The 23,141-nt window shown below is 46.3% G+C and overlaps 1 protein-coding gene across 6 annotated transcripts in view; it reads left to right on the top strand.

Annotated features, from left to right (window-relative positions):
- LOC140389974 (rho guanine nucleotide exchange factor 4-like) overlaps positions 1–23,141 on the top strand; it is a 636,618-nt gene that overhangs the window by 365,958 nt on the left and 247,519 nt on the right. For all 6 annotated transcript variants that reach the window (XM_072474699.1, XM_072474703.1, XM_072474698.1 and 3 more), the window contains one exon: positions 16,687–22,068. In XM_072474699.1, coding sequence (XP_072330800.1) covers positions 16,687–22,068 — 5,382 coding nt within the window. The remainder of the gene's footprint in view (positions 1–16,686; positions 22,069–23,141) is intronic.

Raw genomic sequence — 23,141 nt, 5'->3', positions numbered from 1 at the left:
TATATAGGGCCTTATCTCCAAAATACTTTGTGGTGGCCACTCCGACCAATATTGTTATGGACAGCTGTGTCCTTTAGGACCCAGCCACCTCAGTCAGTAGTGGCGCTACCTTGTTACATTTAGACATTGCACCCAGAGTGCATTCTGTGTCCTGGCTGCTCTCAGTGCTTCTCCTAAGTGTTGTTTAACATGGAGGAGTAGTGATTCATCAGCTGAGGAAGGGAGGTAGGTGGTAATCAGCAAGAGGTTTCCTTCTCCATGTTTGACCTGTTGTCATGAGACTTACAGAATCAACGTTGACGATTCCTCAGATCTTTTGCTCCTGCATTCGTGACAGACTCCCCTGGCAGGTCATGGGACATGATGGTGGAGGCTGAGATGTTGGCTGCAAGAGATGATTTTATGAATATAATTAATTTACTTAACTGGTCTGTGAGACAGCTTTTCCTATTCCGTCTCAAGACCCCAGATGTCACTGAGGAGGATTACCCTGGGTATGAATTTGTTGTGTTCAGTGCCTTGGTCAATGTTGGCCGGTTGACCAGTTTTAGCCGCCTTGTATTTTTATGATGTTTTTAGTGGCCTTGATTCCCTGCTGCCCTCTGAGAAATCTGTGTTTCTCCAAAATTAGCTTCTTACGCATCCACATTTCCTTCATCCCGCTCCTGGCCCCATTGCCTTCAGCTGTGGAATTCCCACTCTGTATCCCTTCATCTCTTTACCATTCTTTCTTCCTTTAAGGAGATATTTAAACCAATTTGATGACCTGTTGCAATGTCTCCCTCTTCGGCTCTGTGCTAAATTTCTTTCTGATTGTAGTTGTGTGAACTGCCTTGTGACCTATTACTACATCAAAGGCACTAAATAAGTGTAAGTTGCTGTTGTTTTCCAATCAATATTGATGCTATCAAACTTATCAAAGGAATGGGAGTTCACCTGAAGTAATGCCAATCCCATTGGTTCATAATTCAAGAGGCAAGAGAATCAAGAGTTTTGGCATATGTCTTTTTCAAAAATAAAATTATTAGTTTATAAACCTCATAATTTCTATCAGATTAGTGCATTTTACATTAATTATTATTATATATGAAAATGTTTTACATAAGGCTTTTAAAAAAATCCTGGGCTGGATTCTCCGATTTTGAGGCTATGTCTGGAGTATCCATGGCGTTTTACGTGGGCAAAATCGGTGCTGCCCCAGCACCGATCCTTTAACCGGTGAGGGACTAGCCGCCGTGCCACGTAAAACACCCGGCCTCCACAAAATAAATGGCCAGAGAATTCCGTGGCTGTGCATGGCGACGACCTGAATAGCTGTAGCTAGGCATTCGCGGGAAGTTGTACAACTCATAACAGTTTTAAAATATAGTTTAAATGAGGCAGAATTTTAAAGAACAAGTGTTTGTCAGCAAGGACTCGCTTGTAGCTCACTCTCTTGCTCAAAAGTGTTACAATGATCCATTTTACCACAAACTCAGAGAATCTCTACAATGCAGAAGGAGGCCATTCTGCCCATGGAGTCAACACCGACCCTCTGAAAGAGCATCCTAACTAGGTCCACTCCCTCACCCTATCCCTGTAACCCCATAACTCCACCTAACCTTTGGACACTACGGGCAATCCATCTAAGCTGTACATCTTTGAACTGTTGGAAGAAACTGGAGCACCCAGAGGAAACTTACGCAGACACGGGTAGAATGTACAAACTTCACACAGTCATTCAAGGCCGAAATTGAACCCAGGTCCCTGGCGCTGTGAGGCAGCATTGCTAACCACTGCGCCACCGTGCCGCCCTGTAAGTGACTTCATGGTGTCTTTTGCAATGCTGAATTCATGAAGACAGTCCCCCATTGAATGAGCCTGAAGTACGTCCATTGTGTCAGTGGTCGTGATATATTAGAGAGTGTCATTGGAGGGTAAAGACAGAAAGCGAGTTTCTATAATGTGTGTAAGGCTGCAGACAGACGTGGATTTTATAATTAACTGAAACATTATTCAGTACCACATAGGAGATTTCAAACGTGTCCAGACTCGTGTAGTCAGTTTTCTTTTCGGCTCACCCAGCTGCTGTTTTGTGGAAATGGGAAGTTTTAGTCCTTTTATATTCAGCCTTTCTTATCCTGCCAAACTCAGTGCCTCTCTGTTGTGTAATCATCAATCATCAGACTAAACAGAATCACATGAGACAGATTCTCAGACCTTTGGCTATTTACTGTAGGTTTACTGCACCTGCAGGTCTATTTAGGTGAAACCTCAAACAACAAACAAACCTTTTTTCACTTTAAAAAGTTGGGTGATAGCTTTGCCAATTTTAAATAGTTTTAACTATAATGAACAGAAATGCTAATTTTCTACCGAGTGTGATTATTCGACAAAATTCTGCCAGCTTTACCAGCATTAGCAAATTATAATTTGACTGCAGTAGAACTAATTTTACAGCAATCGGGCGGTCACTTGATGGACTGAAAATGGCCTCAGATATTCATCCAGCTCCTACAGTGGACACGATAGGAAAACAAGCAAAGTAAAATATATGTACAACCTAGCTGACTGGCCTGATCTTTTCTGGATTTTAAAAGACTGATTGATGGTGTTAGAATGAAAGGGTGGGGCGAGATGGAGGGGGAATGAAAGGGTAGGGCGAGACGGGGGGACGGGGGGGGGGGGGGGGGGGGGACGGGACTGAAAGGGTGGGGCGGGATGGAGAGAGGACTGAAGGGGTGGGGCAGGTAGGGTGGGGTGATTTTCACCCTTGGAGCCCTCCCAGGTTTGCTGATACTTTACCCAAATTCAGACCCTCCTCCTCCACGCTATTACTAACCTACTTTCTGCAAGCTCCAGGTAGCAGCCTGCTCCACAGCATTCCCCGCCCGGTAGGGAATCTAGCTTATCTGGGTGGGGAACTTGCTGGAAAGAGGACACACACTGTGATGCTAAAACTGCCCAGTGTACGTGCAACCAAAAATCCTAAATCCTGCCCCAGTCGAGGTGAGGGCCAAAGTATCTGCTAATGTGATTAATTTAGTCTCATATTGAAGGCTGAGTATAGACTATCATGCATTTATTTTAAAATGTGTGCTTCTTCAGATTGTACTGAAAATTATATTCAGGAGAATTATATTCAGGAGAATTATATTCAGGAGAAGTACTTGACTTGTTCTGACTTATCTTGTAATTACAATAATTTATTTAGGTATCTGAACAAATGCTTTTCAATTTCCCATGAGGGAAAACCCAATAATAATGCTGTCATCCAGTTTAATAAGTCATATTTGGCTCCAAAGTGGACACTGGCAATAGACGTTTGAATTTTGGGTGGCATTTGGAATGTCGACTGCAGAAGATGCAGTTTTCTTTTTCGCAAAGAATAGATAGAGAGAAACTATTTTTATTGGTGGGTTGGCTGAGAACCAGAGGACACCAACATAAGGTGATTAGCAAATGAACCAGGGGCAACACATGAAAAGAGTTTTTTAATAATGCAACAGGAGGTTAGGATCTGGAATGCACTGCCTCAGAACGTGATGAGTATTTAATTGTGGTTTTTGAAAGAAAATTGGTTAAACATACAAAGAGAAATAAAATTGCAAGGCCGGAGGAAAGGGAAAGAGAATAGCTGGGAATAGCTCTTGCAGGGAGCAAGCACGGACACGATGAGCCAAATGGCCTCCTTGTGTGCCATAACCATCTCATGATTCTGTATTGCTAATTGGTATTGCTATTGACAAATCGTATGGGAGTTAGTGTCCTCTAATCTCTGTTGTATTCCGTGATTGTGTCTTGCAATGAAGCTACAGAACTGCGGATGACATAGCCAGAACAAGGATTTATTAATGCACACGTGGTAAGATAACGATCAGATACATTAGACTCTCCTGGAACTACCCTTATGTGTGACTGTCCTTATGTATGTTTCACGTGGCAGCAGGGTGGCGCAGTGGGTTAGCCCTGCTGCCTCACGGCGCCGAGGTCCCAGGTACGATCCCGGCTCTGGGTCACTGTCCGTGTGGAGTTTGCACATTCTCCCCGTGTTTTCGCGGGTTTCGACCCCACGACCCAAAGATGTGCAGGCTAGGTGGATTGGCCACGCTAAATTGCCCCTTCATTGGAAGAAATGAATTGGTACTCTAAATTTATTTTAAAAAGAAAAAACCCAATGTGTTTCACAACTTTCTGATGAGAGTCCGATGTCACATGACCCATGTCACAAGATCACATGGTAGACCTGTACTTCCACCTGCTGGTGGGAGGTCAGACTGCTGAGTACATGTAATATTATCTACAGGCATATCACCACAATCTCTACCTTGAACGAAGTAGGATATAGTGGTGGAAACCTTCAAGTGATGCCTTTGCACAGCCAAAGAGTGGACTTCAAATGGTATTGAGTGGAAAAATAATAAGGACAGCTGTTTAAATTCTGATTCATTTGTGCGGGGGAGGGGGAGAGCGGTGTGTGTTAGCATGTGCGGCGTGCAATGCGTTTCAGCTTTGGCTTAACTATGCTGAGAAAGGTAACGGACAGTTGTGTCTAAACTGCTCGCAACCCTGTTTCAGAACTGTTAGACATGTGCTGGAAGGACTCCTATCACCTCTCATGGAAGACCCAAGGTCAAACTGTGAAGGTGAATTTGCAATTTTAAAAACGGGCTGTAGAAAGTAGGGGTTCTGGCCCATATCAACCGGCAGCTGAGCAAGAAGAGAGTCGGTTCTGCACCTGGGCATGACCCTGGGTCAAAGTAACTTAAATGGACCAAGATTAAACGGTTACTGATGGGTAAGAATACTGTCTTGGACCTGGATATCTAGGACACAAAGGTGGCTGTAACATAATTTATTGATCTGCCTTGGTTGATCTTCCATAGTGAAGGTGGTATTACAATCTGGACCAGACTCCAACAGTGGCTAGGATACTGGACAGAAACCCCAATATTTTATTTCAATTTTGTAAGACTGAGAGGAACAGGATACCTCGCTCAAAGCCTAATTTCATGCAAAATAGGGATGTAGGATATTAAAACAAACTTTATTACTGACACAATATTAAAATATATTTAACAGCACACAAGAAAATTGCTTACAATTACCCCTTGAACAATGCTAATCAATACAGTGATACAATGACCTTTAACTGCTATCTTTATTTCCACTCAAACCATAAAACCATCTCTGATCCTAATCCATTTTTAAATACAGTTAGCACTCAGGAATACTTGCTGTACAGAGATGTCTTGAATGCTCCACTTTGAGAAAGAGAGATCTTTTGGGACTGCTTTAAAGAAAGAGACCTGATACCCTGTACGAATAATGCAGAATCTGTGGCTGCAATTCTTCAGAAACTGCTTCTCAGCTTGCCTTCCACCCACAAATCAAACTGAATCCCAACACCTGACTGCTTTAACTTCTGGCTCCCTCCATTAATTACATCATCTCAATAAACTGAACACAATGGCCGGAATTCCCTGGTCGTCGGGATTTGCTTTTCCCTCTGGCAACCACCTCCCACCAGTGGGTTTTGCTGGTGGCATGGGGTGGTTTCAGTCAGAAATTCCAATGACAGTAGTGGGAATATAGAATCCCGCCGCCAGTGCACGGGGTACAGCCAAGAAACACATGGATGGGGGTCCGGAGAATCCTGTCAAATGTCTCTAACTAATCCAAAGGGAACCCTCTTAATATAAACAAAAATCCATTAGCCCAAACTTTTACGATGCTGTAACTGCACTTTTGGCTCAAAAGCCTAGCTGTCTTGTAAACCGTCTCTACGTCCTTCCCCAGTTCTGCGCGGCTACACTCCTGGGTTCAGACTTCCAGTGTAACCTCCAAAGTCTAACCTTCAAATTCGGCGGCCCTATACCCCGCCCTTACTGTCTGCGGCCTCGCGACCCGTAAGTTTGACCCGCCTTCCCTGTTTGCGAACCTCACCCCGGAATGCAAACCCGTCGCCACCAGGAGCAGACGGTACAGTGCCCAGGACCGGATCTTTATTAGGTCAGAGGTCCAAAGGCTACTGAGGGAAGGGGTCATTGAAGCCAGTAACAGCCCCTGGAGAGCTCAAGTAGTGATGTTAAAAACCGGGGAGAAGCATAGGATGGTCATCGACTACAGTCAGACCATCAACAGGTTTACGCAGCTGGACGCGTACCCTCGCCCCCGCATATCCGACCTGGTAAACAGGATCGCGCATTATAAGGTCTTCTCCACGGTGGATCTCAAGTCCGCCTACCATCAGCTCCCCATCCGCCCAAGTGACCGCAAATACACTGCCTTCGAGGCAGATGGGCGGCTCTATCACTTCTTAAGGGTTCCCTTTGGTGTCACTAACGGGGTCTCGGTCTTCCAACGAGAGATGGACGGAATGGTTGACCGGTACGGTTTACGGGCAGCATTCCCGTATCTCGATAATGTCACCATCTGCGGCCATGACCAGCAGGACCACGACACCAACCTCTGAAAATTTCTCCAGACCGCAAAAATCCTTAACCTTACATACAACAAGGATAAATGCGTGTTTAGCACCGACTGCCTAGCCATCCTCAGCTACTTAGTGCAAAATGGAGTTATAAGCCCCGACCCTGAACACATGCGCCACCTTGTGGAGTTCCCCCTCCCTCACTGCTCCAAGGCCCTGAAGCGTTGCCCAGGGTTTTTTAGCGACTACGCCCAGTGGGTCCCCAACTATGCTAACAAGGCCCATCCCCTGACCCAATCCACAGCTTTTCCCCTGTCAATAGAGGCCCGCCAGGTCTTCAGCTGCATCAAAGCAGACTTTGCAAAGGCCACGACGCACGCCATCGATGAGTCCCTCCCCTTCCAGGTCGAGAGCGATGCGTCCGACGTAGCTCTGGCGGCCACCCTCAACCAAGCGGGCAGACCGGTGGCCTTCTTCTCTCGTACCCTCCATGCTTCCGAAATCCGCCACTCAGTCAAAAAGGAGGCCCAGGCCATAGTAGAAGCTGTGCGACATTGGAGGCATTACCTGGCCGGCAGGAGATTTGCTCTTCCACGGACCAACGGTCGGTTGTTTTCATGTTTGATAATGCACAGCGGGGCAAGATAAAAACGACAAGATCTTGCGGTGGAGGATCAAACTCTCCACCTACAACTATGAGATCTTGTATCGTCCCGGGAAGCTAAATGAGCCTCCTGACGCCCTGTCCCGCGGCATATGTGCCACCACACAAGTGGACCGCCTCCGAGCCCGCCACGAGGACCTCTGCCACCCGGGGATCACTCGCTTTTTACATTTTGTCAAGATCCGCAACCTGCCCTACTCCATCGAGGAGGTCAGGACAGCCACCAGGAACTGCCAAATCTGCGCGGAGTGCAAACCGCACTTCTACCGACCAGAGGAAGCACACCTGATAAAGGCTTCCCCTCCCTTTGAATGCCTCAGCATGGACTTCAAATGCCCTCTCCCCGCAACATGTACTTCCTGAACGTGATTGACGAGTACTCCCGGTTCCCATTCACCATCCCCTGCCCCGACATGTCCGCAACCACCGTCACCAAGGCCCTCCATAGCATCTTTGCACTGTTCGGGTTCCCCGCTTACATACATAGTGATAGGGGGTCCTCCTTTATGAGCGATGAACTGCGTCAATTCCTGCTCAGCAAGGGCATCGCCTCGAGCAGGACGACCAGTTACAACCCCCGGGGTAACGGACAGGTAGAAAGGGAGAACGGAACGGTCTGGAAGACCGTCCTACTGGCCCTACGGTCCAGGAACTTCCCAGTCTCCCGCTGGCAGGAAGTCCTCCCGGATGCCCTCCACTCCATCTGGTCACTGCTTTGTACCACAACCAACCAGACACCTCACGAACGTCTCCTTGTCTTCCCCAGGAAGTCGTTCTCTGGGACCTCGCTCCCGACCTGGCTGGCAGCACCCGGACCCATCCTGCTCCGAAAACACATGTGGGCGCACAAGCCGGTCCCGTTGGTCGAGACGGTCCATCTGCTCCATGCTAACCCCCAGTATGCCTACGTGGCGTACCCCGACGGCCGTCAAGATATGGTCTCCCTTCGGGACCTGGCGCCCGCCGGAACCACATGCGCACCCCAGCCACCAGTCCCACTCTCCCCTCCACCACAGCACCTTACAGGAGGGTCGGTCCTTCCGCCGGCCCCGTCTAGGCCCCCCCACCCACCGACGCTCCCCGCAGGCGCTCCCGTCCCAGGTCAACCGTTTTCCCCACCACCCCACTAGGGGTGCCGAAGCTGCCATGGAGATCGAAGCCACGCTCCCGGAGTCACAGATGCCCGAGCCTCCACCGGAGTCGCCGCCGAAGCTCCGACGATCACAGAGGACGACCAGGGTCCCCGATCGACTGATTGCTTCATTTTAAATTGTAGACTGTAAACTGTAAACCGATTGCTCCATTTTTAATTGTAAACTGTAAACTGTAAACTGTAAATGTAAACCATCAAATGTACATAGCTATCAGAATTGTTAATGGTTACAAAACACTGTACGGAGGTATTACGGTACCTCCATAACTAATTCTACCACGTTGCCATGTTTTGTAGTTTCAGGCCACCACCCCCGCCGGACTCTTTTAACAGGGGGTGAATGTGGTATTATAGGTATTACGGTACCTGATAGGCTGAAGCACCATTGGTGGAAACTGTATGCTTTCTATTGGTTAGGATGTATGGTAGCTCCGCCCTGCTAGGCGGGGTTAAGAACCCGTGCCGCCCCAGCAGCCTTCATTCTGTACCTGAGCTGCTGGGGGAAACATCTAGCTTATTAAAGCCTTCAGTTGGACTACAACCTCGCTTTAGTGGTCATTGATCGTGTATCAAACCCGATATACCTAAACATTGTGATTGGGGTGTCAATAGTTCTAAAGCTGAATCTGAAAGGCTTTCAAAAGGGGTTTTTAAGAGTAGGTTTGCAATGATGAACATAGAGAAAAACTTTCCACTTGAGGGGATCTCTAAAACTAGGGGCATAAATATACGACAATCACTCATAATCCTATAAGAAGATCAGGAGAGAAGTCTAAGATCCATACTCTCACCACATGGATAAACACATGAGTATGAGAGGATTAGAAGAATATTTTACTCAAACTAGATGAAGTAATGATGTGGAGATGCCGGCGTTGGACTGGGGTGAGCACAGTAAGAAGTCTTACAACACCAGGGGCGCGATTCTCCGAGGCCACGGCAGTTGGGAGAATCGCCGACCGCGCCGTTTTACCACGTGACGCCGGTCCGACGCCGTCCCGCCATTCTCCCAACCAGCACGAACGGCCCCGTCGAGTTCTGCACCACGCCAGCCAGAGAATCGCCTGAGACACTCACAACGGCGATTCTCCGGTACCCCCGCTATTCTCCGGCCCGGATGGGCCGAGCGGCCGCCCCAACACGACAGGTTTCCGCCGGCCCTGTCCACACCTGGTCGCTGCCGGCGGGAACTGTGCGGGAATGCTTGGGCGGGGGGGGGGGGTTTCCTTCACTTCGGGAGGCCTCCGATGGGGTCTGGCCCACGATCGGGGCCCACCGATTGGCGGGCCGACCTCTCTAAAGGAGGACCTCCTTTCCTCCGCCGCTGCGCAAGATCCATCCGCCATCTTCTGGCGGGCGGCCTCGGGGAGGACGGCAACCAAGCATGCGTGGGTGACTTCATTTACGCAGGGCCGGCTGCATCATTTACATGGCGCTGCTTTTTACACGGCGCCAAGGCTCAGCGGGCGTAAAATACGCAATGCTGCTCCTAGCCCCCCGGTGGCGGGGGAATAGGGGGCTGGGAGCGGGCTCCGACGCCGAAGTGAAACACTCCGGTTTTCACTCCAGCGTCGGGACTTTGTCTCCATTTCGGAGAATCGCGCCCCAGGTTAATGTCCAACTGGTTTGTTTCAAATCACTAGCTTTTGGAGCACTGCTCCTTCCTCAGGTGAATGAAGAGGTAGGTTCCAGAAACATAGATAAAGACAAAGTCAAAGATGCAAGACGCTACTTTGAATGTGAGCATTTTCAGGTAATTAAGTTTTTACAGATCCAGAGATAGGGGTAACCCCAAGTTCTAGAGATGTGAATTGTCTCAAGCCAGGACAGTTGGCAGGATTTCGCAAGCCCAGGCCAGATGGTGGGGGGTGAATGTAATGCAACATGAATCCAAGGTCCCGGTTGAGGCCGTACTCATGCGTGCGGAACTTGGCTATATATTTCTGGAGAACGCTTACCCGAAGATCAGAGGCTGAATGCCCTTGACTGCTGAAGTGTTGCCCGACCGGAAGGGAACATTCCTGCCTGCCGATTGTCACGCGATGTCTGTTCATCCGTTGTCACGGTGTCTGCATGGTCTCACCAATGTACCACCCTTCGGGACATCCTTTCCTGCAGCGTATGAGGTAGACAACGTTGGCCGAGTCGCACAAGTATGTACCGCGTACCTTGTGGGTGGTGTTCTCACATTTAATGGTGGTATCCATGTCGATGATCTGGCACGTCTTGCAGAGATTGCCATGGCAGGGTTGTGTGGTGTCGTGGTCACTGTTCTGAAGGCTGGGTAGTTTGCTGCAAACAATGGTTTGAGGTTGCGCGGTTGTTTGAAGTCAAGTAGTGGGGGTGTGGGGATGACCTTGGCAAGATGTTCATCTTCATCGATGATGTGTTGAAGGCTCCAAAGAAGATGTTGTAGTTTCTCCACTCCGGGGAAGTACTGGACGACGAAGGGTACTCTGTCAGTTGTGTCCTGTGTTTGTCTTCTGATTGGTAGAGGCATTGCCATGGAGAATGCACCAGTGACTGGCAGTTACCTGCCAAGCATTGCCAGAAATTTAAACCATGTCCTGTGGAATGAACCGGTCAGTGGATACAATTTATTTTGTTTACCTGAAACATCTGCAATACGCATACATGTTCTTTCTGTCCACAAAGAACATGGCCATGTGTATTAATATATGTAGCCTCCAGTATACATAAATGTCCCACAATGTGAGCCTGACTGACAAACTTAAATTGGTTGTCAGCATAATATGTAGCACACTGAGGATTGTTTAACAAATGTTGTCCACTCACGGAATCACATCTAATGGGTTTTGCGTTTTGCACGCACAGACTGGTTAGATACTATCTGTATCCTGCTTGTAGCAAGCAATGGAAGAGACATGGGGTGGATTCTTCACCAGCGGAATTCTCCATTGTGCCGGCAGTGCATCCAAGCTCATGGGTTTCCTAGCAGTGTGGGGCAGCCACAATGGGAAATCCCATTGACAGGTGGTGGGAACGGAGATAGCCGCTGCCGGCAACGGCACGCCGCTCAGGAAAATGTGGCTGACAGACCGGAGAATCCCACCCATAGTGTTTGATCTGATCTAACAGTACTTGGGCCCTTAAGATTAGCCTTATGAAATGAAAATCGCTTATCGTCACAAGTAGGCTTTAATGAAGTTACTGTGAAAAGCCCCTAGTCGCCACATTCCGACGCCTGTTCGGGGAGGCTGTTATGGGAATTGAACCGTGCTACTGGCCTGCCTTGGTCTGCTTTCAAAGCCAGCGATTCAGCCCAGTGTGCTAAACAGCCCCTTAGGAGGGTGGCAAGGTGGTGCAGTGGTTAGTACTGCTGCTTCACGGTGCCAAGGACCTGGGTTTGATCCTGGCCCAAGGTCACTGTCCGTGTGGAGTTTGCACATTCTCCCTGTGTCTGCATGGGTATCAGCCCCACAACTCATTGATGTGCAGAGTAGGTGGATTGGCCACGCTAAATTGCCCATTAATTGGGGGGACAAAATGTAAATAAAAAGATTAGCCTTAGGGACAACCTTGTAAATAGGGCCCAAGTGATTTGCTCAGCATGCAAGCTTGGTATCAATAACATCCTGCGGGGTAATGGCTTCCCTGATCAGATCATTTTGCATTGTATATTGTGCAAAGTCATAAACGGGCTTAAGGCTGTCACTTACAGCCCTGAAAATTGCCCAGTCTATCTCCGATTATCCTGGAAGTACAAGGTATCTCAAGAATTTGAAGAACAGGTGAAGCTAACTGTTTTACACTGTTACTCTGTAGTATCAACTCAAGTGGTATTCACCACTAACAGGATTCTGCTGTTGAGCCAAAAATACTTTTTGCCTATCACACAAATAAGTAATGTGGAATATGAATTTCAGTGCCAGTGTGATGCTAGGTATGTCGGCCAAAGTCCCAAAGATTGGCAAATTCTCTGTGACAAATTATTAACATGAGAACATAGGAAGATAGGATCAGGAGTAGACCTTGTGGCCCCTGAAGCCTGCTCTGCGATTCAGTATGATCATGAGGGACCATCTGCCTCAACTCCACTTTCTCATCCATACCCTCCCACCCCATACCCCTTGATTTCCTCAAAAAGCAAAAATCAATTTCAGACATAAATATGCACATTGACGGACCATCCCTAATCCTCTGGGACAGTGAATTCCAAAGATTTATAATCCTCAAAGTGAAGAAATTTCACTTCACCTCTGTCCTAAACGATCAACCTCTTACCTGAGGTTGTTTCCCCCGTGTTCTACATTCTCCAGCCAGGGGAAAAAAGCTCCCAGTCTCTACCCTGTCAAATATGTTATAATAAGATCCAGTTTAGAATTTGCTCAACCTCCCATCATAGGGCAACACTCTCGTCCCAGGAACAATCAAGGGACTTGCTGTACCACCTCCAATATATCCATCCTTCAGCATGGAGACAAAAACTGTGCAGAGTACACTGGGTGTAATCTCATTAAAGTAATGTACAATTGTAGTAAGACTTCCTTTACTTCATCACCAATCCTTGCCATATAGGCCAACATGCCATTTGCCTTTATGTTTTCTGTATCTGCATGCTAATTTGATGTGCTTTCTGTATGAGCACATCTAAGTCTCTGTGAAGATCAACATTTACAAATATTTTGCCTTTTAAAAGTTATTCTGTTTTTCTATTCTTATCAAGTAAACAATCTCACACGTTGCTATGTATTAAATTGTTGGAGCAGAGAGCTTTTGTAATTTAAAAAAAGTATCCACTTGCAAATGTGATGAGATGGTGATCCTGTGGTAATGTGACTGGACTAGTAATCCAGTGGCCCATGCTAATGTGCTGGGGTCACAAGTTCAAATCCCACCACAGCAACTGGTGGAATTTAAATTCAATTAATAAATCTGGAATTTAAAGCTGGTCTCTAATAGCTCTAACTGTCGTTGATCATGATAAAAACCCATCTGGTTCAGTAATGTCCTCTCAGGAAGGAAATCTGTCATCCATACCTGGCCTGGCCTACACATGACCCCAGACCCAGAGCAATGTGGTTGTCTCTTAAGTTCCCTTTGAAATGACCTCAATTCAAACGCAAATAGGGATGGGGAATAAATACTGACCTTTCCGTAATGCAGATCAGCAGAAGAGTGTCATTCGACTAGTGGCTCACTGCAGATTAATGAACCCATTTCTTTGCTAGAAGATGATAATAATTCTCTTTACCCCAATATATCTGATTTCCTTTTTTTAAATGTTCGCAAATGTCTTTTCATTTGGGTAATTTGTGACATGATGTACCTTGTCCAAAATCGTCCCTTAAACCTGATGCGGAATAATGCAGGGATTGTTTTCAGTACAGTTTCCAATCGCTCCCGAATGTCTTGATGTTGTGGAACTCTGTTAACCAGTGAAGGGCGGGAGATCTCACACTCTCTGAGTTTACTCAGTCTCTGCAGTGAGGATTCCGGGATCAGCTCGGGGACACAACAGATTTTTTCCATATTAACACAATTTTATTTGAATAGAAAAATTGTAATACTCTATATAATGGAGCAAAAGGCACAGAATGGAGACCCTAAATGACAGACCAGCAAACTCACAATCTCTCTCTGAACACTGATAACAAGCCCACTGTGGCTAGCTGAATAAACAAACAAAGAAGACACAAAATATTATTTGGAGATATTCACACACTGCCCCTGTGACAGTGGCGGCATGGTAGTGTTTAGCACAATTGCTTCACAGCTCCAGGTTCGATTCCCGGCTTGGGACACTATCTGTGTGGAGTCTGCACATTCTCCCCTGTGTGGGTTTCCTCCGGGTGCTCCGGTTTCCTCCCACAGTCCAAAGATGTGCCGGTTAGTTGGATTGGCCGTGCTAAATTGCCCTTAGTGTCCAAAAAGGTTAGATGGGGTTGCTGGGTTACGGGGATAGGGTGGAGGAGTGGTCTTAGGTAGGGTGCGCTTTCCAAGGTCCGTGCAGACTCGATGGGCTGAATGGCCTCCTTCTGCACTGTAAATTCTATGATCCTGAGCTGATTTAAAAGTAGCTTTCAAGAGATTTGAATAATTATGAGAAAAGGAAAATAAATTGCAGGGCTAGTAGAAAGAGCAGGGGTAGAGAAGGTCAATTTTTTTTTATTTGTTCATGGGACGTGGGCATCGTAGGCCTTGCCAGCATTTATTACCCATCCCTAATTTCCCTTGAAGGGGCAGCTAAGAGGCAACCACATTACTGTAGGTCTGGAGTCACATGTAGGTCAGACCGGGTAAGGACGGCAGATTTCCTTCCCTGAAGGATATTAGTGAACCAGATGGGTTTTTAACAACAATCGGCAATGGTTTCGTGGTCATCAGTAGACTTTTTTTAAATTCCAGATTTTTATTAAATACAAATTTCACCATCTGCAGTGGCAGGATTTGAACCTGGGTTCCCAGAGCGTTACTCTGGGTCTCTGGTTTACCAGTCCAGTGACACTACCACTAGGCCACCGCCTAGCAGGAGATAGCACAGTTACGATGGGTCAAATAGCCTCATGTGTTGCATCATTCTATCAATCTGAAAAGTCATCCATAGCTGGGAAAGTTGGTAATTGCAATTGTCATGAGTGGATCTCCTGCATTCATCAGCAGCGCTTCACCCTCTTGCGGATAAGAAAAGTGATGCTGCTCGACTTGCTGAGATTTTCCAGCATTTTCTCTTTTGTCTCTACCTATCAGTCGTTAATGATCGGGATGGAGTAAAATTTAACATTGGAGATCATCCACAAACAAACAATTCAAATTAAATAATAATGTAGAGCTTTTCTTGAGCACTTATGTTCCCAAGCAGCGCTTTTCTTGAAGAAACTCGTCGCACAGCTATTTTGTGGCTTTTTAAATAAAAAAGGCAATTTTCAGAAATGTTGGCAGGTGAACATAAGATTCCTTGATTAGACAAAACATATTTCACACCTATCTACCGCCCACATGAGGAATTCATCTCCATAAACAATATTGCCTAAAGGTGAAAGAGCAGAACAGAAGCAAATTTAAGAATAAAAAAGGTTTCAAGCAACACCTTGCCGACAAAGCCACTGTTCTCTAACAATTCATTTGTCACTCCCTAAAGGGTTTCACAGAATCCCTAAAGTGCAGAAACCAGGGGCAAAATTCTCCCGAAACGGCGCGATGTCCGCCGACTGGCGCCCAAAACGGCACCAATCAGACGGGCATCGCGCCGCCCCAAAGGTGCGGAATGCTCCGCATCTTTGGGGGCCGAGCCCCAACATTGAGGGGCTAGGCCGACGCCGGCTGGCGGAAATGGCCTTTGTTGCCCCGCCAGCTGGCGCGGAAATGACATCCCCGGGCGGCGCATGCACGGGAGCGTCAGCGGCCGCTGACAGTTTCCCACGCATGCGCAGTGGAGGGAGTCTCTTCCGCCTCCGCCATGGTGGAGACCGTGGCGGAGGCGGAAGGGAAAGAGTGCCCCCACGGCACAGGCCCGCCCGCGGATCGGTGGGCCCCGATCGCGGGCCAGGCCACCGTGGGGGCACCCCCCTGGGCCAGATCACCCCGCGCCCCCCCCCCCCAGGACCCCGGAGCCCGCCCACGCTGCCTTGTCCCGCCGTTCAAAAGGTGGTTTAATCCACGCCGGCGGGACAGGCAATTTATCGGCGGGACTTCGGCCCATCCGGGCCGGAGAATCGAGCGGGGGGGCCCGCCAACCGGCGCGGCCCGATTCCCGCCCCGCCGAATATCCGGTACCGGAGACTTCGGCAACCGGCGGGGGCGGGATTCACGGCAGCCCCTGGCGATTCTCCAACCCGGCGGGGGGTCGGAGAATGGCGCCCCAGTAATCTAATCTGCACAATCTTTGGACATTAAGGGGAAATTCAGCATAGCCAATGCACCTAACCTGCAAATTATGGGAGGAAACCGGAGGAAACCCACACAGACACATACAAACCCACACAGACACATACAAACTCCACACAGACAGTCACCCAAGGTCGGAATCGAACCCGGCTCTCTGGTACTGTGAGACTACAGTGCTAACCACTGTGCCCCCCTGCTGCCGATTTGCAGTAGAAGCCTGAGTGATTCAGTTGATGGCGTGCTGCTGCATCCGGATTGGCAAAGCCCAGGTTCAAGTTCCACTTGCAGAATATGCTCCAGGAAGACATATTCATATGGCCCAAATTAGGTTGTTAATCTGCCTGCAAAATCCTTCCAATGCTCCACCATGTTCTCCAAGGGGGAAAAAAAGAGTATGAAGGTATGCCAAATAAACAATGGTATATAAGAGTCATCCAGACTAGAAACATTAGTTCCCTTCTCTCTTCACAGATGCTGTCAGACCTTCTGAGATTGTCCGGTATTTCCTGTTTTTGTGACATAACAAAGTATTTTTTTTGTCAGGTTAAAGAGGTGATTCATCCTAATATTCCAGGACTTGAGTAACAGTATTCTTTTCCTTTCTTTCAGCAGGTTTCCGAGTCCATAGAGAGTCTTTCTGAACACTGTGAATCCGAAGAGGAAGACGGCTCAGAGGAGGAGGAACCTCCAGGGCCCAGCCAATTTTCTCCTGATGTACAACATGAGTCAAATAAAACTACCATAGAAAAGGCACCAGCAACGAGCGAAACTAAACTAGAACACAATTGGACTTCTTCTCATCTTTTTGTCCCTCAACCTGAAGTAACGATTGAGGCAAATGACATTGATCCTGAATGCTTAGGAAGGCTAATTCATGCATCTACCAAACCACAACTCAATACCAGCTCCTTGGATACAATACCGCCGCTGTACCCACAGATAAGGCCTCATACAACTGCCTTTTGTCGAGATTCAAAGCCACGTGGCATATCCTGCAAGGCACAGGAGGGAAATGGAACTGCACGAGGAGTGGAATCAGAGATAAGTGGCTTCTCAGCAGAGACATCTGAAGTGAATTTCAACATCCATTTCAGCACACCCTCTGAGCAACACGCTCTTCATTCAGGATCCAGTCAACCTGCACTCGACACCACTTCTGAAACTAGCGACGTTTCTTCTGAGACAGAATCAGAGGCAAGTGAATTATTTTTTCTGACAAATACAGCAACAAATGAACTTCCTTATGAATTAAATTCTGAAAAGTGCACTGGTTCTTTTGAAGCAGAAACCAGTCACAATGCAATCGCACCTTGGTCGGAAACGCTATCTGCTACTTTTCTAGAAGCACATGGGAGCGGCAGTTGTCTTGATTTGAAATGGGACTCAAAGGAGAATTCTCCACACACAGCAGAACAGTTTGAGATTTTGCCTGAAACAAAAGCACTGCTAAATAAGATTCCTTTGGACATTAAAATAGAGCCAAGTGTTCTTTCGTCAGAAGCAGCAGAGCCAAAAACGATTTCCCTGAATAAACAAACGGAGTCTGCCGCAATTTGCCCTGGGATATGTCACACGTCTGATGGAATTAAACCAGATCCAAGTAAAATCCCTCTGACTGAGTCAGACTGGGCTTTCTTGAACAGAAACCAAGTCTTAAGTGAAATTCCCTCGGAAATAAATCGAGGTTCCACTGGAATTTGTCCCGAGACAAATGAGATTCCTCCTGCCGCTATAACAGAATCAAAGACAATCTGGGCTCCTCTGGGTGCGAACCCTTGCCCATGTGAGATTCCACAACAAGTCGAGTCAAATCCAATTGAACCTTGTCCTCTGCTAACTAAGGTTTCTACTAAACTCATATCAGAGCCAATCTGCCTTTCTCTGGATGTAAACAATGATCTAAATAAAATTCCTATTGAAGGTGAATTAGAGTCCCTTCAGACTTTTCCTGAGTCAAGTGACATTTCGAATGGAATTATAGCAGAGTTAGAACGCTGCTGGGTTTCTGTGGATGCAAACCAGGATCCAAGTGCAACTTTCTCTCAAGTGCGATCAAATCCCACTCAGGTTGATCCTGAGAAACGTGAGGTTTCTGTCGGAACAAAATCATCCTGGTCTTCTCCAGACACCGATCGGGATCAAAGTGAAATTCCCACTGATAAAGAGCCAGATTCCAGTGCCGCTGCACCTGGGACAATTGAGATTTGTGGTAGATTTGAATTTAAGCCAACCTGGCCTCCTCCGGATACAAATCAAGATACAAGTGAAATTCCTGTTGAAATTGAATCACCTGCCAGCAGGAATACTTTCGGGGCGAGTGCTAAAATTGTATCAGAGTCAGTCTGGGCTTTGCTGAATACAAACCAAGATCAAAGTGAATGTTCTCTTGAAGTAAAACCAGACTCAGCTGCAGGAAGTCCTAAGACTAGTGAGATTTTTGCTGGATTTAAATCAGAGCCAACTTGGACATCACTGTACACAGAGCAAGATCAAGGTGAGATCCCATTTGAAACCGAGCTGCTTCCCATCGTAGTCAGTCCTGGGACAAATGCGGTGCCTGCTGGGATTATCTCAGATTCAGGGTCAACCTGGCTTCCTCTGGGTACAGATCAGAATCTAACTGAAACTCCTTTTGACACAGAACTAGTCCCCTCTGAGAACTGCCCCGACACAAGGTCGGAAATAAGTAAAACCTCTGCTCTGATAAGTTCAGAGGAAAATAATTCTTCCCCATTGGAAGGGAACCTCCCAACGGTAGAAACAAGTGCTCCTGAATCAGAGGCCAAACTAGAGCCCTTTGCAATTTCGACTGAGAACCCACAAGAGATCAATGTCAGAAATCTTGCAGCAGAACTGAGGACCAATGAAGAAAACTCTGACCAGCCTGAATTCACCGTTGAAAGCCAGGTAGAGCTAACTAGGGCTTTTCAGGAGTTGGATGGATACACAGACTTTAGTGACACCACTGAAATTGAGACAATCTCCTCTGTGATTTTCCATGAAGCAGATCAAGACCTGAGTGACAAGTCTGCAGGAGTAAATGGAGTCATAAGTGACCATATTAATGAAGGAAGCACAGATACTGCTCACTATTCATTTGAAGCAAAACTAGATTGTGATGAAATTACTTGTGAAACACTCACGCAGAGGTCAGAGACTGAGGCGGTTTCACATGATTCCGGTGCTGTAGAAAGCACACAGGACAACATTACTGGAGCAGGATTGGAATCTGTCGATTCTTCTATCAAAGCCAATTTTGAAGCAGCTGCGGGAGATTCTCTTCAGACAGGATCAGTGACAAGTGAACAGATATCGGCAAAGACACAAAGCACAAGTTTCACAGAAAAACATACAACAGATTTTCAAGAGGGAGAACTAAAGGTCGGTCAGAGTTCATCAGAGAACCAATCGCAGGAAGATTTTGTTAAGGGTAAGCAAGGGGAAATAGCTAACTTACTCTTGTCAGAAACAGAAGAACATAAGAAATTTCTTGACAGAGATTTTGAGACAATTGAGTCAAGTCAGACATCAGGCCTGGATAGCAGCTCATCATACATTGCACCAGAGGCCAGAAGTCTAGAAGTACAGCCACAAGAGATTGATCTTAGAAAGGACAGTGAAGGAAACACATTTTCAGCGAACACAGGGAGTTGTCCTGGCGCAAACTCAGATGGTGAGGATTGCATTGCTGAACCAATAACTGAGCTTTTATTCGATACGACAATAGAAGTAAGTGAAATCTCTCCTGAAAACCCATGTGCCAAAAGGGAAAATTCTATTAATTTCTCCGGACAGGAAAATGATTGCCCAATTGAGCTGATTAGACAATCTTTTAAACACTGCACTGGAACAAGTTCAGAAACAAATGTATTGTGTTCTTCATTCAAAGAAACTACAGAACAAAACTTAAACATAATAAAAATTTCCAATGAAGAAGTAGAAGCACATGAGTACCCATCTCAAACTAGCATAGAACCAGGTGCGGCCAGTCTGGTTTCAGATTCTGAGCAAAGGGAGATTTTCATTGAAGGATTCACAGTATCACATGCTACGACTTCTCAACAACTGAACACAACAAAAACAACTAAAAAAGGATCTACAATTGATGCTGAATTAGTGCCAACATTCTTTCTCATTGAGCCATCAAGGGATAATAATAAAGCTCCTAAAAATAGTACAGAAAATAGTCACTTCTATATTGGTGACATTGGATCAATGACAAGTGACCTTCCTTTAGGGGCAGAGTTAGAGGACACTGGAATTGCAAACAAAAATTTGGATAGACAATATATGGCCCTTCCAGCAGAGGCAGGCACTCTGCAGGGTGAGAGTGATGATAGGTTGGATTATGACGACATGCTGGATGAACATCTATACAGAAGAGAAAATGGAAGCCAAGAGACAATAAAATTAGACGCCGTATCCAGTGATGTTCCTCAACTTGTTTATGATACTGATGGTAACAGTACAACTAGTGAGGAAATAGATGAAAATATTTACCAATTTGGAAGTAATAGCAGTCTTCACAAAGCTGTACAGAGACAGACCAACACTAAAGGAGATGATCGGTTTGGATCTTTGTCCTCATTAAACTCTTTCAGCGCATCTATTAAAAACTCAAAATTTTCAGTTTTCACCAAAATGGCGTCATTCAGGAAAAGCAAAGCCTCAACACAAGAGCATCAACCTGAAAGCAAGGGTGAAAATCGAGGTCAACTGGCCAGAGATGCAGATGAGAGTAAAGCACAAACAAAGGGAAACATAAATGGTGCTACGGTGTACAAAACCCATGGCCCTAGTTATAAACCTCATCTGTCCTATCATTTCAGGAGTAGCAACAAGAGTGAATACTCTACGTTAGATGGATCAGATGATGATGATGAGGTTTTTGAAAGAAGTAGTCTGGTCAGTGAAAGTTTGAAAAGTGCATTTGGCCCTTATAGACTTCAGGAGGCAGAAGACATGGAAGAGGTTCAGAGAGTGGCAGAAAATGGCCGACACTTCCACAGCAGGAGCACAGACTCTATGGAAGGTGATGAGAGTACTGCTGAAGAGCAAAGTGTCAAAATACCTCCTGTGACAGGAAACAGGTGCAAAAAGAGCAAAAGTGCTGATAGCCTTAATCTTAGAATGAAAAGGGTTTTTGCCAATAAGTCGCTTTCGGTGTTTTTTGAAACAAAATCTGGAGACAAAGATCAAAATTCTAAATCTCATAAGAGGAACGATGGCGATGAAGGGAAGACAAGGCATTTGTCTTGGAGAAAATTTATGAAACTGAGTGAATCTGAGTCTCCAAAGGCAACGAGTCCATTGAGCACTTCAAATACAGCTGGTGAAGAAATTCAAGCTGCAAGATCACAGTCTCAGGTGCACAGTGAATATGCGAGGAGGATCTCGATGGAACAGATAGAAAATACCCCTTTTTCAGCAGCTTCATCTCCCTCATCTCCTCAGGCACCCAGTAAAGACCAGCTTTCCGATAGCTCTCTTGAGCAAGATGACTGCATGAAGCTGGTGGGGCAGAGGGTTAAAAGGACATCACCAAATGGATTACAACTTAAATTGACATTTGACGGTTGTCTGGAATCTGAAGATCGTTTCCAAACCACATCAAATCAAACCCTTCCAAATGCCTTGTTGAATCAGTTAAGCCCAACATGGAACAGACCTGGTGTGATTTCAGAATGCTTTGACTCCACTTTCCCTGCAAGGCCAATGAGTCCGAAACCACAAAGCCCAAGGTCAAGTTTTCGGAGAAGCTTCCGTAGCAGCAACCGAGCTAGCACATCATCCTGGACCTCCCTTGACTCTAGCAGGACAACAGATGGAGAAGGACCCGAAAGGCCAACAACATTGAAACCGAGAGGAAATCTTCTTCTTTCAGTACAGTCACTGAATTATGAATGTCAGAAAGAAGACAGTGGCATTAGTAGTCAATCGCAGACAAGTCTAAATACAACTTGCTCCGCCATTGATATCGCCAAAGATGAGGTGAGTGGTTCGGGAAGTATTGTACAGAACTGCAGGTATAAGATCAACCTTCTGATCACCATAATAAATGCTTTTCCTCAATGCATATTCTTATTAACTGCAAGCTCATGAATGATTGACAAAACACCATATAAAAAAATGCAAGTTTCTGTGAGAGAACTTAAATTTTGCATCACGACACAGCAATGATGTGGGTCTATTAATGTAAACTTTGAGAATAAATTGAGAGAGACGGAAACCTGGTGAAGAACATGTTACATATGTTTGCGTGTGTTTTGCCCCTGGAAATTGCAAGAACCATTTTAAGCAAAAGAAATTGAATAACTAAACTTTCATTGTAATCACTTAGAAAACCTATATGAAGACAAATTCACAATCAAATTTCTGTTTGATTAGGATAGACGTTAGTCATCAGGAATGCTATAATATTGATCAGAATATTTGGAGATCATTTGACTGAATCTCCAGTGGCCTTGAGGCAGCTGACCACAGGCTCCCAAACTGGGGAGTCAGCCAATGTGTCATAATTGCCTTTTTCAAATAGTTATAGCAACGTGCAAGGACACACAGCATTAAAAACAAATACGGGTGATATTTTGTTTTGAAATGGCGATTCTACCATCTACTGGCCAGTGGTAGCTATTACACATCTATTACTCCATCAGTAGCTTGGGCCAGCCTGGTTAGTTTTTGCTTTCATATAAGCATATCTACAGAACACACTACGTGACAGACATTGAGTGAGCAGTACAGTCAGTGTGTCTTATAACCTTGATAATGACAGATAAATAGAGCCATCTATTTAACCCACACAGGGCAATATTAAACATTATCATAGAATCATAGAATATACAGTGCAGAAGGAGGCCATTCGGCCCATCAAGCCTGCACTGGTCCTTGGAAAGAACACCCCACTTAAACCCACACCTCAACCTATCCCCATAACCCAGTAACCCCACCTAACCTTTTTGGACACAAAGGGCAACTTAGCATGGCCAATCCATCTAACTTGCACAACTTTGGACTGTGGGAGGAAACCAGAGCACCTGGAGGAAACCCACGCAGACACGGGG

This window comes from Scyliorhinus torazame, chromosome 14 (genome assembly GCF_047496885.1).
Source record: "Scyliorhinus torazame isolate Kashiwa2021f chromosome 14, sScyTor2.1, whole genome shotgun sequence".
In the NCBI taxonomy this organism is placed as follows: domain Eukaryota; kingdom Metazoa; phylum Chordata; class Chondrichthyes; order Carcharhiniformes; family Scyliorhinidae; genus Scyliorhinus; species Scyliorhinus torazame.
This window is presented reverse-complemented; position numbering and strand designations above follow the sequence as displayed.